Genomic DNA, 17,800 nt, shown 5'->3' with positions numbered 1-17,800 from the left:
GTGCTAATCGCTAGCTGGCAACTGACGCGCTACTTACTATCTGGCAACTTGAGCGTTATCGTTAGCTGGCATGTACTCCGCAAATTGGTAGTTGACAACTACAGCGATAATCGCAACTACAGTAGAGTGCCAATCGCTAGCAATCATAAATGCTTACAATAAAATAGTTGTTTTATGTTTTTACTTTGAAACTGCAAGGTAGAGTGAGTAGCGTGTCCATGCCAATGCCATTTATGAACAACACTACAGTGTGTTGAACCTATGTTAATGTGCACTTAAAACATTTACATTTGTGGAGAAAAATCGTACATATATATATAAATAAATATACTGTATATATATATATATATATATATATATCCATCCATCCATCCATTTTCTACCGCTTATTCCCTTTGGGGTCGCGGGGGGCGCTGGAGCCTATCTCAGCTACAATCGAGCGGAAGGCGGGGTACACCCTGGACAAGTCGCCACCTCATCACAGGGCCAACACAGATAGACAGACAACATTCACACTCACATTCACACACTAGGGCCAATTTAGTGTTGCCAATCAACCTATCCCCAGGTGCATGTTTTTGGAGGTGGGAGGAAGCCGGAGTACCCGGAGGGAACCCACGCAGTCACGGGGAGAACATGCAAACTCCACACAGAAAGATCCCGAGCCTGGGATTGAACCCCAGACTACTCAGCACTTTCGTATTGTGAGGCAGACGCACTAACCCCTCTGCCACCGTGCTGCCCCAAATGAGACATAATGATGCAAAATGTACATAAAGCTAGCCTAAATAGCATGTTAGCATTGATTAGTGAAGTGAAGTGAATTATATTTATATAGCGCTTTTCTCTCGTGACTCAAAGCGCTTTACATAGTGAAACCCAATGTCTAAGTTACATTTTTAAACCAGTGTGGGTGGCACTGGGAGCAGGTGGGTAAAGTGTCTTGCCCAAGGACACAACGGCAGTGACTAGGATGGCAGAAGCGGGGATCGAACCTGGAACCCTCAAGTTGCTGGCACGGCCACTCTACCAACCGAGCTATACCGCCCCAAAAAATTAAAATTGATTAGCTTGCAGTCATGCACTGACCAAATATGCCTGATTAGCACTCCACACAAGTCAATAACATCAACAAAGTGCACCTTTGTGCATTCACGCACAACATAAAACGTTTGGTGGACAAAATGAGACAAAGGAGTGGAAGATTTTACATGTAAACAAACTGTTGCGTCACAGTCCACACTATGGTGAGTTCAAGAACCGCCGACATTAGTAGGACAAAACGATGTTCACCAAATACTCTCATCAGTGAAGCACACACACACACACACACACACACACACACACACACACACACACACACGCACGCACGCACGCACGCACGCACGCACGCACGCACGCACGCACACACACGCACGCGCACGCACACACACACACACACACACACACACACACACACACACACACACACACACACACACACACACACACACACACACACACACACACACATATTAAACAGTGGGCTTTCTAACAATTGGGAAGGTTTGTGTCATGTTTGTCCTCAAACAATAAACATACTAAAACAAAATAATAATTTCCCCGCCCATCTTTTCCAATTTTCAATACTTTAAAAAAAATGCTCCATGGAGCCACAAGGGCCGCACTAAAGAGCCACCTGAGGCTCGAGAGCCACGGGCTGCTGACCCCTGTTTTTACCCAATATTGCGCCTGAGTCTAAAAACTTAGAAAACCCCTAATATAAAACAAGGATCTGCAGTACGACATGGGCATTAAAAATGGTTTTAGGTTGCATTAAATTAGATTTGCTGATTCCTGCAGAAACCCTGATGCAACTAGTAGGGAAAAGGGGCATTTGTGAAAATATAAATATGCATTCCAAATTATGTCAAATTAAACACTTTTTTCTTTCTTTCTCCCTCGTCTTGTCTAATTCAGTCATAATGATATTTTACATTTAATTTATGATGCACTTCAACTTATTTCAGAGTCTTTTTTGTTTTACATTGCTTTTACCTTGGGAATATTTACATCTGTTGCATGATGTTTGATTCCTCGCACCGAGGTCACCTGCTGTGTAGACACCTGTCTGCTTCCCACATTTATCAATGCATTGTTACTGTCAACATGCATGCATTCTTTTATTTACTTGTTTATAACAAAATATAACAAGATGTTTTTAGTCAAGCACAGTTGCTACTTTTCCTTATTATTTGGCTCGTTTTTCCCAATCCTTGTGGAAAGTGGAGCACTGTGGAGATTGCAAGAGGACAAAAAAAAAAAACAAGATAGCAAGGTAAGAGACATGTTTCAGGTTAATGTGTAATTTTGGTGGAGCCACACTTGATAGAAGATAGAAGGAGCGCTGGTAATGTATAGCTCAGGTGTTACTTTGCACAACACGTCGCTGCATGCTGACATCTACGAGAGGACGCCTGCTCGTGAAGACCGCAAGAAGACCTGCAGCACTTTCAGGTTTGCACACACGCTGACTCAGCATCAACGTCATCCATACTTTCTTCTGTTCAGGCGAGATGCAGGATATCCCTTGCTTGTGTTCGTCTACAACTACTAGAAATGCATGCTCGAAGACAACCGCCATGTATCCCAACGGACATCATATATGTCGGTGTGCATCATCTGCATAGTAGATTTTATTTTATTTTATTTTTTTAGTTCTCCCCTGCAGAGTTTTTCATCGTCCCCCAGGCTCAGTAACTGGAATCTGTCCCTGCAGGGTGAAAGGTTGCAGGGCCCGACTGGTTACTGTCCCCAGGGGCTGGAATGTTCTACGAAAGATTTATTACACCGAGGAAAAAAAACATCTCTTTTTATGTAAGTTATGCTTGTAGCAGGAGTCAAATATATTTTTAACCTGCTGTGGTCAAAGTACTTGAAGCTGCTTGTTTGTGTTGATATAACCATGACCTTACTATAAAAAAACGATTCCCGGTTGCAATTCCTAGTTGATTTATTAGAGATGTCCTATAATCAAAATATTATAGACATGTATGCACATGCCACATATCAATGTTTTTTTTAAGTTTAAATATGGTTAATAAACCACTATGTATAGAAGCTCTATATTTGAAATGATATATCTTAATGCTAATTTGACCAAAAAAATGATAAAACACATTATATCTTATTTAATAAACTCTAAAAACATGTATGTAATCAATTTGAGATGTCTTGCCATTAAACTGTATTAGTATTAAGAAAAATGATAACATACACCAAGGAGAAATGTTAATATCAGGAGAATAAAGTAAAGGTGAAATTGAAAATTTCCAAACAAATGTAAACGCAAAAGTCTAAACCCGGAAAATATTCATAGGCGCAAAGAATAGAGCGCTCTAATCCGAATACATGAATCAATGTCTAATAAACGTTTTAAACACTTTATATGTCTTAAAATGAAATTGTATTCGTATTAAGAAAAACATGTTCAAATACGGGGAAAGTCGTATTATCACGACTATAAAGAACTGTAGTCATTTGGAGAAGTAAAAATTCCCACATCTGAACAGTCTGAAACCAGAAAAGATCCATAGATGACAAAGATATCCACAACCCGAATATATAAAATGTATGTATTCGTGTTGTGGATATCTTAAAATTCCTTTTCAAATGTTTTTTCATACAGTGTAAATCCAAATAGCACATCTTTAATGCAAGTGTGGGAGTCGGTTCTGAAATATGAAGTAAAGAGACGTAACTTCGTCACCTCGCCTGGTTATTGACTCCAACCCAGAATATTACACTGCCCATACCTATGCTCCTTCAAAGGCTGTGCTACTGGCTGCAAAGCATTGCACTTTCAAATACAACAATGAGTAGAGAGGAGTGTTATGTGTGTACATGTGTAAATAAATGAACACTGAAATTCAAGTATTTATTTTATGTTTCAGTGAATTCTAGCTATATATATGTATGCATTTTATTATATATGTGTATATATATATATATATATATATATATATATATATATATATATATATATATATATATATATATATATATATAGCTAGAATTCACTGAAATTCTAGCTATAAATATAATCCCCCGACCACGCCCCCCCCCAAACTCCCGAATTTGGAGGTATGACATAAATCAGCTGTTAATATCACTGAATATTTGTTGAAACTCGTATCTTCCTGCCGGAAAAATAACTTTAAAAGTACAATCAAACAAACGAAGCACTGGCAAACATGCTACCTTAATTTAAACGCACTCAAAAGCACAATGCAGTATATATACTGACCACCAGAGGACAGACGAGCGTAACTGGTGTCAAAACATGAATTGTTACCATGCAATTCTTGGTGACGTCATAGTTATGAAACATTAATTCAAGCCCATTTTCTTTATTGTTTAAGCAATATAAGTACTATTGCAGTGGTGGAAAAACTGACCAAAGATTAAACAAATAAGCTAAACCGATACAATAATTACATTTTCACTTTTTAATATGAAACACAAAAAATACACATAATGTATACAATAGTCCTATAGTCTTTATTATAATTGCATATATTGGTGCATATATTAGACATGTTTAAATAAATTGTGTTGTATATGTACTATATAATTACATACATTACATTTTACATTAAAGCTAACTAATAAAAAAATGATAAAACAATATTTATATTTCTACAGAGCGCAAACTAATAGTTGAAATGATTAAACATTAACAATTTTTCAAATTGCATGAGATACTGAATTTTCTTAAAATCCGCTGTTGGCTTTATTATTGTAAAAAAAAACAAAAAAGAAATGCATCTTGAAATATCTCACTGTGTCTATAGTAAAGCTTTATAGAATATTCCGTTTTTGAATTGAACTACTCAATGGAATAACCAATATTGCATATTAAAACAGCTCTCAGAATGTTTCAGTGCAGTTCTTACTTTTGCAAATATATAAATTCTAAAGTGGCGCACAGGACACATACAAATTGGTCTTTAATTAAATTAAACGCACTAAAACTGAAAGATTTGGTCGACTTTAAGACAGCACAATTTATGTATAACATACAATAACAAGTTACTAGTGTATATTCAGGGATTGTTTAAAAAATGAGACTGTTTATAATTTCCAAAAGAAATACATGTTTAAAAGTGCAAAGTAGCATAGTGTGTCTTTTGTTGGGATTCATGTATGGAATAAGTTGGACCAAGAGCTAAAAGACTGTAATACTTCAATACAATGTCAAATTATTTTGAAAAAATAAATTATAAAAAAGTATGTTGAGAATCGATGCTAAGGATCCGTCCGTCCATTTTCTACCGATTGTCCCTTTCGGGATCGTGGGGGTGGAGCTTTTTCATATACTTTTCTTTTGTGATGAACGGAACAAATAAAAAAGTACAATTACATGCATAAGACATTGGTAGTTTTTTCTGTTTTTGTTTTGTAAATACACTGGGATAGATGTAATAAGCATTAGTTTCTGCTTATTCCATTTCAGACTATATCTATATTAAAAACATGTCTTCTCTTTATCTGTCAAATGCTTAAATGTCTGAATAAAAATTTTACTTGAACTTGAAGTAATCCTCGCCAAGTTCTATTTTCCTAATTCCCCAAAAATTGCACAGAGAGTGTTCCTGTTATGCAACCACCAGCTCACGTTTCAGCTTGCTGTTATAAGAAAACCGCTAAAAAAGCCCCCGAGTACCATTTGCATTAAAATGCAGCATCACTGCACACTGGAAGACATTTGGGATTTTCCCAGTGGGTTTTCATTCTCGTGTGAAAATCCAAGTGGTCAGTTTTCACAGCTGCAGAGGTTCTGCGAGCAGCTGCCGCAGGGGTGGAAGCTTTCACACCAGGCTGACGACGTGCGACACGAAACATGCAGCCTCGGTAACATAAACACAGCAAATGAAGACAAGACTGTGTACTAGTGAATGATAAATGCGCCAAGACGTGGGGGCGGCGCTCATGCTTTTTTTACATGTAGGTCAAAGGTCAGAGTTTTTTTTTTTTTACCCTCAGGTGTCAGGATACAACAATCAAAAACGTCACTTTTTTTAAATTTATTTAAGAACGTCCTTCATGTAGAAACACTTTTTACACATTTACATTATACGAGACCAACTATAAATATCCAGCATATATGAAAGCTCACTTAGTAAATATATGTTAGAGGATAGTGGTGCCATGACGAAACGCTACAGGAATAACAGCGGTGCCTTTAAATGTTCAGGAGACCGTCCTCTGTTTGTCCGACAATGGACAGCCATGCAGGTCCCCATGCGGTGGAAACGTCCAGCAACTGGTGCTCATTCAGAAAACTCCCTCCGATACCGAGTGTGGTGTTGGGGCAGTAGTGAGAGGGGGCTCTATACAAACAGGCCTGGCCTAGTTTAGGGTCTTCTGCTGTCTGACTAAAAATAACCGAGAGAGTTCTATGTACAGTTAGAGTTGTGTGTGTGTGTGTGGAGAGAGAGGCTGCCAGGTCAGTACATGGCGTCCTCGTATATGTCCGTCCGCAGGCAGAAGAGGACTCCTCCGCCCAGCATGAAGATGGTCGCTCCCCAGCCCAGGCCGTAGCCCCAGTTGAACTCGTGATACGTCTGCAGGACCGTCCCGTCGATGAACTTGATGGGGTACAAGACCAAGGCGCAGGCCTGCAGCACAACTGGGTGAACAAAAGACATAAATTAGATTAATTTGTAGATGACATATAATGTACATTAAAATGCCAAAGCATATACAAATTGGATTATTTAAAGGGGAACATTATCACCAGACCTATGTAAGCGTCAATATATACCTTGATGTTGCAGAAAAAAGACCATATATTTTTTTAACCGATTTCCGAACTCTAAATGGGTGAATTTTGGCGAATTAAACGCATTTCTAATATTCGCTCTCGGAGCGATGACGTCACAACGTGGCGTCACATCGGGAAGCAATCCGCCATTTTCTCAAACACCGAGTCAAATCAGCTCTGTTATTTTCCGTTTTTTCGACTGTTTTCCGTACCTTGGAGACATCATGCCTCGTCGGTGTGTTGTCGGAGGGTGTAACAACACGAACAGGGACGGATTCAAGTTGCACCAGTGGCCCAAAGATGCGAAAGTGGCAAGAAATTGGACGTTTGTTCCGCACACTTTACCGACGAAAGCTATGCTACGACAGAGATGGCAAGAATGTGTGGATATCCTGCGACACTCAAAGCAGATGCATTTCCAACGATAAAGTCAAAGAAATCTGCCGCCAGACACCCATTGAATCTGCCGGAGTGTGTGAGCAATTCAGGGACAAAGGGCCTTGGTAGCACGGCAAGAAATGGCGGCAGTTTGTTCCCGCAGATGAGCGAGCTAAACCCCCTATCGACCCTAGCTTCCCTGGCCTGCTGACATCAACTCCAAAACTGGACAGATCAGCTTACAGGAAAAGAGCGCGGATGAGGGTATGTCTACAGAATATATTAATTGATGAAAATTGGGCTGTCTGCACTCTCAAAGTGCATGTTGTTGCCAAATGTATTTCATATGCTGTAAACCTAGTTCATAGTTGTTAGTTTCCTTTAATGCCAAACAAACACATACCAATCGTTGGTTAGAAGGCGATCGCCGAATTCGTCCTCGCTTTCTCCCGTGTCGCTGGCTGTCGTGTCGTTTTCGTCGGTTTCGCTTGCATACGGTTCAAACCGATATGGCTCAATAGCTTCAGTTTCTTCTTCAATTTCGTTTTTGCTACCTGCCTCCACACTACAACCATCCGTTTCAATACATTCGTAATTTGTTGAATCGCTTAAGCCGCTGAAATCCGAGTCTGAATCCGAGCTAATGTCGCTATAGCTTGCTGTTTTTTCCGCCATGTTTGTTTGTGTTGGCTTCACTATGTGACGTCATAGGAAAATGGACGGGTGTTTATAACGATGGTTAAAATCAGGCACTTTGAAGCTTTTTTTAGGGATATTGCGTGATGGGTAAAATTTTGAAAAAAACTTTGAAAAATATAATAAGCCACTGGGAACTGATTTTTTAATGTTTTTAACCATTCTGAAAATGTGATAATGTTCCCCTTTAAACAAATCACTTTTAAAGATGTTGGTATAAACTTGCTGCCAGTATTCCATTTGCACACAGATACAAACCCCAACCATAAATAGCAAGCACATTCTTAAATTAACACCTTTCCTAGTGAAGAAACCATGTATAATCCTATTATTTAACTTGTGTGGTCATTGGATGTCATGAAATTTTATCAAAAACAATGACAGAAAAAGGCAGACCCGATATTAATGCTAAATATCGGCGTGATATCAGCGAACAAACAAGTATCGGATTATGTCAGCTTGCATCTCAAAAAACGGTCCTGCAGCGTGTTTACTTGCGTAAAACGGGATAGTAACATCTAAATGTCTTCCAATAAGCTCACAAAGTTGGTCTTTTCTGGTGAAGTCATTTGCAAAAAGGAAACATGGGAGGCTATTGGCTACTACACAACAGCTATGCACACAATAGCGCACAAGCTAGACAAACGTAATAAGTGTGCTTAGTTTAAAAATATTGCAGCCTAAAACAGCACATTTGTCAATATAAACTAGTATCAGTTGCCTATTACTTACACATACAAAGTCTCCAAGGCACATGCCTATTAGAAAGCATCCAGTAACTAACGTGTCCGCATCATGAGCTTAATGTAATGAATTGTTATGGCCACTCAGTAAGTGTCGCGTAAAAAGGAGTACATTAATGGCGCTCGCAAGTAATATGGAAGAATCGACCAAGTAGGCTTCGTACCACAGCAAGTTTTAATTGTGACAAGACCGGACTTTTTGGGAAAAGATGCCATAGCAGATTTATTTCACAGCGGAGGAAAATACTACCTCTTGTTCGGCAGTGCCTCACTAAGTCGTTTAACCCCTTAAACAAATAATTATTTAGCCTAAGCCCCGTTTCAGCCACACTAAACTATCGTTTAAGGTTCCCCTCCTCGGACAAATTTCTACACCGGTAAGTGCTCCGTGTATTTCTTGAATCTCCGGCTCTTAGCTTTGTATGGACTCATTGATCGTTTACAAACTGAGTTCGGAGAAAAAGTGATGCCACAGAGAAAGTTACGTCAGAAAGACGTGCCCCACACAGGAAGTGACGTCATAAAGACAGCGCCACAGCCAGCTTCATAATAAAGCGGTTTCGTAACTCGGAGCTAACCACTGGAAATATGGAGGCGAGTCATCCAGACATGCCCGTGTTTCTCCTTCCTCTACATGTACAGACGCTTGTGGAAATCATACATGAATACCTTAAGAGAAAGCGATTGCAGCTATTTCAGATACAACACTTCTCAGACGGCAAGATAACTTTCGAATGTCCAGGTCAGCTGTGATTCTACTTACCGAAAAACTTTGTCTATTTGTCGAAGGAGAGACAACGAGAATGCAGACTCCCGTGGATGTGATAAAAAGGTACCTGGCCATTGAGTGAAGACTACGGAATACGGCGAATGCTTTTGGACTGGCAAAGCAGACTGTATCAGTTATTGTCCGCCATGTATGTTGCGGACTCAACGTCTAGGTCCAGAGTATATAAAGTCACAAAAAGGAATGGACAATGAAGGTGAAGGCAAAAGAGTGAGGAGTGTCCTGACCAGATATCTAGATCTCTAGTTTGATTGTTGTAAAATGTTATTTATCACATTGTTTACTTTCACGTGTCCATTAGAGATTTGATTAATTTATGATGGCTCAGGTGTGATTCACTACAATAGGGCCCCACAGCACACTGGATTCCAGTTAATTGAAATACCACAACACTGGATATTGTTCAGATAAGTTAAATTTAAGAACTTGCACACAAAGCAACACTGGAGGTGACTATGAGGTGCGCATTTTCCGCGCATGCGTACTAGGTCGCGTTGCGCCGGCTGACGGAGGGGGTCTTAAACAACCATTGTGTGTGTGTGGACAAGGATAAGGTTATCCAGGGTATTGTAGAAGGGGCCTAATAAGAAAACACACACACACAAACACAACCCCTTCTCCGGCCCCCTACGCTCTCCCACTCTGTCTGCCTTTTTCTCTTCAGCTCCTTCTTTGCCAAGGTAAATGCAAGTGGATTTTACTTCTTTAAATGTTTATTATTGTAGCAATATGGTTGTTAAAGTTACGGATTTTTGTAATTTCCGAAGGCACCAAAGGGACTTTTTTATGCGTGCGCGTGTTAGCAGAGCAGCGCATACAGGACAGTTTAGTTTGCCGTTGTTGTTTTTTGACTTGTTAAATAAAGTCGATCCATCACCCCCTTGTTATGTTTGTTTAATATTTAATGTTCAAAGTGCACAGAAATTCACTAAAATATGGACTTTTGTCGAGACTGGAACCCAATATTCATAGTTACATTGTTTCTTATGGAGAAATGTGCTTTACTCTATGAACTTTTCGATTAACGCACCCTGTTCAAGAATTGTGAATCGAGGTTCCACTGTACTTAAAAACATGCAGTTACACAACAACATCTTGTCAAAGCATCTCCACTCAAGAACATATTGAGTGAATTCACTTGGATTCAAAAGGTGCAACACTCCTTTTCTTCTGCAGATAGTGCCATCAAACCACTCTCTATTTAAGTTACTATAAAAACAACTCATTATTTACTATTTAAAAAGGAGAACATTGCAAATGTGCTGGGGTATACAAACCCCGTTTCCATATGAGTTGGAAAATTGTGCTAGCTGTAAATATAAACGGAATACAATGATTTGCAAATCCTTTTCAACCCATATTCAGTTGAATATGCTACAAAGACAACATATTTGATGTTCAAACTGATAAACATTTTCTTTTTTGCAAATAATCATTAACTTTAGAATTTGATGCCAGCAACACGTCACACAGAAGTTGGCAAAGGTGGCAATAAATACTGATAAAGTTGAGGAATGCTCATCAAACACTTATTTGGAACATCCCACAGGTGAACAGGCAAATTGGGAACAGGTGGGTGCCGTGATTGGGTATAAAAGTAGATTCCATGAAATGCTCAGTCATTCACAAACAAGGATGGGGCGAGGGTCACCACTTTGTCAACAAATGCGTGAGCAAATTGTTGAACAGTTTAAGAAAAACCTTTCTCAACCAGCTATTGCAAGGAATGTAAGGATTTCACCATCTACGGTCTGTAATATCATCAAAGGGTTCAGAGAATCTGGAGAAATCACTGCACGTAAGCAGCTAAGCCCGTGACCTTCGATCCCTCAGGCTGTACTGCATCAACAAGCGACATCAGTGTGTAAAGGATATCACCACATAGGCTCAGGAACACTTCAGAAACCCACTGTCAGTAACTACAGTTGGTCGCTACATCTGTAAGTGCAAGTTAAAACTCTCCTATGCAAGGCGAAACCCGTTTATCAACAACACCCAGAAACGCCGTCGGCTTCGCTGGGCCTGAGCTCATCTAAGATGGACTGATACAAAGTGGAAAAGTGTTCTGTGGTCTGACGAGTCCACATTTCAAATTATTTTTGGAAACTGTGGACGTCGTGTCTTCCGGACCAAAGAGGAAAAGAACCATCCGGATTGTTATAGGCGCAAAGTTGAAAAGCCAGCATCTGTGATGGTATGGGGGTGGATTAGTGCCCAAGACATGGGTAACTTACACATCTGTGAAGGCGCCATTAATGCTGAAAGGTACATACAGGTTTTGGAACAACACATGTTGCCATCCAAGCAACGTTACCATGGACGCCCCTTCTTATTTCAGCAAGACAATGCCAAGCCACGTGTTACATCAACGTGGCTTCATAGTAAAAGAGTGCGGGTACTAGACTGGCCTGCCTGTAGTCTACGCCTGTCTCCCATTTAAAATGTGTGGCGCATTATGAAGCCTAAAATACCACAATGGAGACCCCCGGACTGTTGAACAACTTAAGCTGTACATCAAGCAAGAATGGGAAAGAATTCCACCTGAGAAGCTTAAAAAATGTGTCTCCTCAGTTCCCAAACGTTTACTGAGTGTTGTTAAAAGGAAAGGCCATGTAACACAGTGGTGAACATGCCCTTTCCCAACTACTTTGGCACGTGTTGCAGCCATGAAATTCTAAGTTAATTATTATTTGCAAAAAAAAAATAAAGTTTATGAGTTTGAACATCAAATATATTGTCTTTGTAGTGCATTCAATTAAATATGGGTTGAAGTGGATTTGCAAATCATTGTATTCCGTTTATATTTACATCTAACACAATTTCCCAACTCATATGGAATGGGGTTTGTAAATGCGTATTTTTGAGCAATGGGGAACAAAGAAAAAAATGCATCCATCTCTTATCTGCATTTGTATACAGACTTGCACCAAAATGATTTTCTTTAGCGTGTGTCTCTATTCCACAAAATTTCATGGTGGTGGTCGAACATATACTGTATTTGCATATCCTGCGCAGTGTTTATATGAGCGGACAGTAAGGACGCTGGACCTCGACACAGAAGGAAGCTTCAATAATCGTGTGAGTCATTTTCCTTCAGTTAAGGCTGTGCGGATCTGGAGGACTTCAGTGCGACTTCTCTCCCGCCTTTCCTTCCTCCCATATTGGAGCGGCAGCCCACAAGAATGCGGCCGTGTTGATGGAGCCCAGACCGAGCTGAGGTCATATTTCTGGACAGAAAATAAATACCACACAGGCCTGCTGAGGGGCATTGAACGGGGGTCCAACATGCTCCGCTCCTGCTCTGCTCTGTAAAGGAGTCCTTATTCCCGCCAGGCTCTTGGAGCAATTACACGCAGGAAAGGATAACAGTGGCTTGCCATGCTTTTCAGTAAATGGCTAGCAGGCAGTGGTGCAGCCATTAAGTCCACTGCACACACTGGGCCTTTCATGCTGCATGTTTTCATAGGGACAACAAGGACAAAGATTCCTCACAAACCTCCCTAAAAATTACATTCAAAAGTATTCCTTGCATTAAACACATTTCCGCTTGACTTTTGCTACATCCGTGTCACATGCGGCGAACAAATGTCACTGGTTGCTGTATATGTCGCAAATTAGATTTTTTTTACTCCATGGGAAATATGGGAAGTAGAAATAATCAGTTCCAGGGTCAAACTGTCACCATCATTACAACAATTTAACATCTTTTCCATTTTTTGCGGACTTGTCCCTTTACTATTGATCTTATCTTGCATATTTCTAAGAACCAGCGTCCTCTACAGTAGACAATGGATTTTTGTCTACTGTATTTATTTTGTCAGAGTTACAGGAGGACAAAAGCTAGTCAAAGATCATCCCTATGACAGCACTTTAGTGTTTTTAATCATTTGTCTATCACAAGTTTTTTTTAACTGAATTTGCAGCCCTCCAGTTGAATAGCCCAAATAATGAAAAAAAGAGGCACCTAAAATAGAACCTTGAGGAACACCACTGATATCACACAAAAAAGTGAACGATAGACTACTGACTGGATTTGAAGTAAACAAGCTACAGCACCTTAGTTACACAAATCACATAACAGCCATTTTTTTCAACTGCCAAAAGGAAGAAAACTTAAAGGGGCGCCTTGAGGATCGCCTCAGTTATGTAAATCACAAGTTTGTACCCACGTAGCTAGCAAGGTTAAAATGTCAATGCAAGGACTTGCCAAAGTGTTAACAGTGGTCCAAGTTCCTCCTTACAACAGAAGCACTCTAGTGTTTTTAGGAATTTGCTGCAAAAATGTTTGTCTCCCAAGTTTTGAACTGAACTTGCTGACCTTAAGTGACTTAGGTAGTCAAATTTACAATCCAATCAACATATTTTGAAAAAAATAAATACAATTCTAAAATCATATGTGACGAGGGACAGGTAGCAAATTCAGTACTTTTATAGGTACCGAGTACCCACGGACTTCCATTCAACTAAAATCAAAAGGTACAATTTTTGGATACCTTTGTTGCGCGTGACGTCGCATTCGTTTGCATACTCAACATCGGCTCAAACACTTTGCGGGAAAACAGGCGTATTCATAGCTGGCTGCCTCTGGGTAATGTTGCAATTTTCCATGCCATCAAAGCATGCCTGATAGATAGCGCTCGAAAGTAAGGCTCCACTTTTCAAAGTGCCTTACATTGGATTTGCCATATACATGTTACTGACTAGCATTAGCGATTTTACATGGCGATATCAACACTTTCCTATTTGGTAATGGAAACTACAACTAAGATGCACATTATAATCAAACTGTTGGTCTGTAATAAGTATTATAAGTTCTTAGGTATTATACGTTTATACTTATTTCTACTTCTTTTCATTCATGACTTCTTCTAATGTGGTATCAGTTATTTTTATTTTATATTAAGTGAATGAAAAATGAATTAAATGAAAAATCTGGAACAAATTGTGACTTCCAAGATGCCTTATTATTTGGGTGTTTCAGAACATCCATGAGTCTTTGAACGCACCATCAGGGTACATTTCAAATTGGAAATATAAAAAAGTCTGTTTATTCTAGTGCACGTGTAAGTTTTACATTGGTCTCCATTTTTTTATTACTATATCTGAGTTTGTGTACTTTATTGTACTGATAATGCCTGATGTTGATGCTGTCTTACTTTTGTGTTTTTTATGGACCTTGTTGTTTACCATGCCGAGGACTACAGACGGCAATTAACCTTAGGTTCCAATCTGGCACGTTTACATTGTATATGTTCATTACTGTGCATTGTCCCATGTAACAAATAAAGCAACAGTATCAGTATGGAAAGTGGCACAAGTCAAGTGGCTGTACAGTATGTACAGTAAGTGGTTGGTGTTCCAACTTTAGCTCAAGCCAAATAAGCACAAAGCTACCAGTCTGTTTCTACCAACCTTCACAAACAACAAGCTTGTGTTTTAATAACAATATTGAAGTATAGATATTGTTGTCACCATTTCCCCTCTATAATGTGACTTCACTTGTGTTGGTTCTCATACAAAATTCTGCGGCTGCCTTTTTCTTGGCCCGCGGACCGAGCGGGCCTCTGGGCTGCTCACCACAGAAGAAACGAGCTGCCGCTTCATTCCTTCGTTTCTTAGGAGCTCTGGAAGGAATAAAAGCCTGTCTGTATGGAAACGCTTGTGGTTCTGGTGAGGGTGTGCTTGCCGCCTCTCGGTTTCTCCATAATCAGAGGAGAAAAGAATGTGACAGGCAGGAAGGAGAGCAGACTGACCTGCAGTGAAGAGGAACACGGCCACCGTGCGGTAGTGCTTTCTCTGCGTGCCGTGGCACAGCGAAATGAGCCCCACCAGAAAGGCCACCAGGGTCGCCACGGCGCCGGCCACCAGCAGCACCAAGGTGGCAATCTGCCAGTCTGCAGGATGACACATAAATAACATTAGTTCATCAAAGCACGACCTGCACCACATCACGGAGATGACTTCATAAAAAATGTCTCATTTCTTTTTGGATGTGGAATTGCATATTACATAATGCTGACTCCTTGTGGTTTGTGGCTGCTGAAGTCATTTTACAGTCAACACTTTCACCTCATAAATGTCTGCCATCTCCAAAGTTGAACACAGGCCGTTGGTGGACTCCCACCATGTTCTCTATGCATAAGCATTTTTTCCATAAAATATCATGCTGATTTAGGGCTAAAACTAAAGCCTTTATTAACGTGACAGTCAATGCTTTAAGTGTAATGAAATTAAAATGAAGTAGAACTTGTAATGAAGAAGGAACAGCAGGGTATAGTAGGGCTGTGAATCTTTAGGCACCACAAGATTCATTTCATAATCGATTCTCGATTCAAAACAATTGTCGATTCAAAATCAATTATTTTTAATAACATTGGGTGCCAGTTCTATGATTCCTCCAAAAATAGATGAACAGCTCTTATAATGTTCTATGTTATGTATAAGAAAACTGGTTTTGTTGAATAAAATTCTACCCAAACATTTAATATATATATATATATATATATATATATATATATATATATATATATATATATATATATATATATATATATATATTAGTGTTGTAACGATACCAATATTTTGGTACCTGTATCGGTACTAAAATTATTTCGGTACTTTTCTAAATAAAGGGGACCACAAAAAAATTGCATTATTGGCTTTATTTTAACAAAAAATCTTAGGGTACATTAAACATATGTTTATTTTTGCAGTTAAGTCCTTAAATAATATAGTGAACATACTAGACAACTTGTCTTTTAGTAGTAAGTCAACAAACAAAGGCTCCTAATTTGTCTGCTGACGTATGCAGTAACATATTGTGTCATTTTCCATTATATTATTTTGTCAACATTATTAAGGACAAGTGGTAGACAATTAATTATCAATCTACTTGTTCATTTACTGTTAATATCTGCTTACTTTCTCTTTTAACATGTTCTATCTACACTTCTGTTAAAATGTAATAATCACTTATTCTTCTGTTGTTAGATACTTCACATTAGTTTTGGATGATACCACAAATGTAGGTATCAGTCCGATACCAAGTAGTTACAGAATCATAAATTGGTCATATTCAAAGTCCTCATGTATCCAGGGATGTATTCCCTGAGTTTATAAACATAATATAAAAAATTTTTAAATGAAAGAAGATAATGTGATACCAAAAAATATCGATGTAATCATAGTAGTATCAACTAGATACGTGCCTGTACTTATTGTGCATGCAAAAATAATGGCAATAATATTGTGTATCAGTAATAATTTTTAGATCAATATATCGTTGAGCAAAATTTGTTATCGGCCCAGACCTAACAATGGTTGCTGAAATGTGAGGGGTAACTGCACATAATGTTTAGATGTATGCAGTACGAACACAAATAAAGGGAAAGACATGCACCTGGGGATAGGTTGAGTGGCAACACCAAATTGGCCCTATTGTGAGAATGTGAGTGTGAATGTTGTCTATGTGTTTTGGCCTGGTTGGGAGAGCGTGCCAGCAACCTGAGGGTTCCTGGTTCGATCCCCAACTTCAACCATCCTAGTCACGTCTGTTGTGTCCTTGGGCAAGACCCTTCACCCTTGCTCCTGATGGGTCGTGGTTAGGGCCTTGCATGGCAGCTCCCGCCATCAGTGTGTGAATGCGTGTGTGAATGGGGAAATGTGGAAATAACGCTTTGAGTACCTTGAAGGTATAAAAGCACTATACAAGTAAAACCCATTTACCATTTACCCTGCGATGAGGTGGCGACTTGTCCAGGGTGTACCCCGGCTTTCGCCCGGGATAGGCTCCAGCACCCCCCGATAGGGACAAGCGGTAGAAAATGCATGGATGGACAACAGTTAATCAGTTAATTAATCAATAATATGAAATATTGAGCCAAAACAAAACACTGTGTGAACAGAATTTGAGGAAAGTGGCTTCTCTGTTCCAGGCTAAATCAGCTGGTGCAGTTTAATGAGGAAGAACTTGATCTTATCCCCATCAAACACCTCTGGAATGTTTTAAAACAACAACCTTTGACCTCACAAATGTTCTCCAATCCCCCTTTTTAATTTCATTTTCACTTCCTTTGTCTATAAAGTGCACTTTAATTTACTTATGAAATGACGATTCTCGTTTGAATAGCTCGCTTTCCTTCTTTCCTGCCTGCTTTGTATTGTGGTTACCCCCCACACTTGTCATTGTCAGGAGAAAGGAGATGCTCTAAAGACACATTTGCATTGGATGAGCTGAACAACAGTGAGCTTCATATGTCACGAGGCAGGGAGAAAGGAATCCCTGATAACACAGCATTTGAATAATAAGGCTTATCCTTCAGGAGGTATTCTTGCTTGCAGCTTTAGCACATCATGTGATTTGAATTTTGATCCACACCCTCTCACCAGCAG

General features: G+C 39.5%; 1 protein-coding gene across 1 annotated transcript in view; it reads right to left on the bottom strand.

Moving 5' to 3' along the window:
- Positions 1 to 6,057: 6,057 nt before the first annotated feature.
- The window catches only part of LOC133607125 (transmembrane protein 47-like), a 16,434-nt gene continuing 4,691 nt past the window's right edge, over positions 6,058 to 17,800 (bottom strand). Inside the window, exons 2-3 of the mRNA XM_061961588.2 lie at positions 15,163 to 15,303; positions 6,058 to 6,670 (exon numbers count right to left, since the gene is read on the bottom strand). Coding sequence (XP_061817572.1) covers positions 6,489 to 6,670; positions 15,163 to 15,303 — 323 coding nt within the window. The 3' untranslated portion in view covers positions 6,058 to 6,488. The remainder of the gene's footprint in view (positions 6,671 to 15,162; positions 15,304 to 17,800) is intronic.

Source organism: Nerophis lumbriciformis, linkage group LG09 (assembly GCF_033978685.3).
Source record: "Nerophis lumbriciformis linkage group LG09, RoL_Nlum_v2.1, whole genome shotgun sequence".
In the NCBI taxonomy this organism is placed as follows: Eukaryota; Metazoa; Chordata; class Actinopteri; order Syngnathiformes; family Syngnathidae; genus Nerophis; species Nerophis lumbriciformis.
The sequence above is the reverse complement of the archived record's forward strand: the minus strand, read 5'-3'. Positions and strand labels throughout refer to the sequence as shown.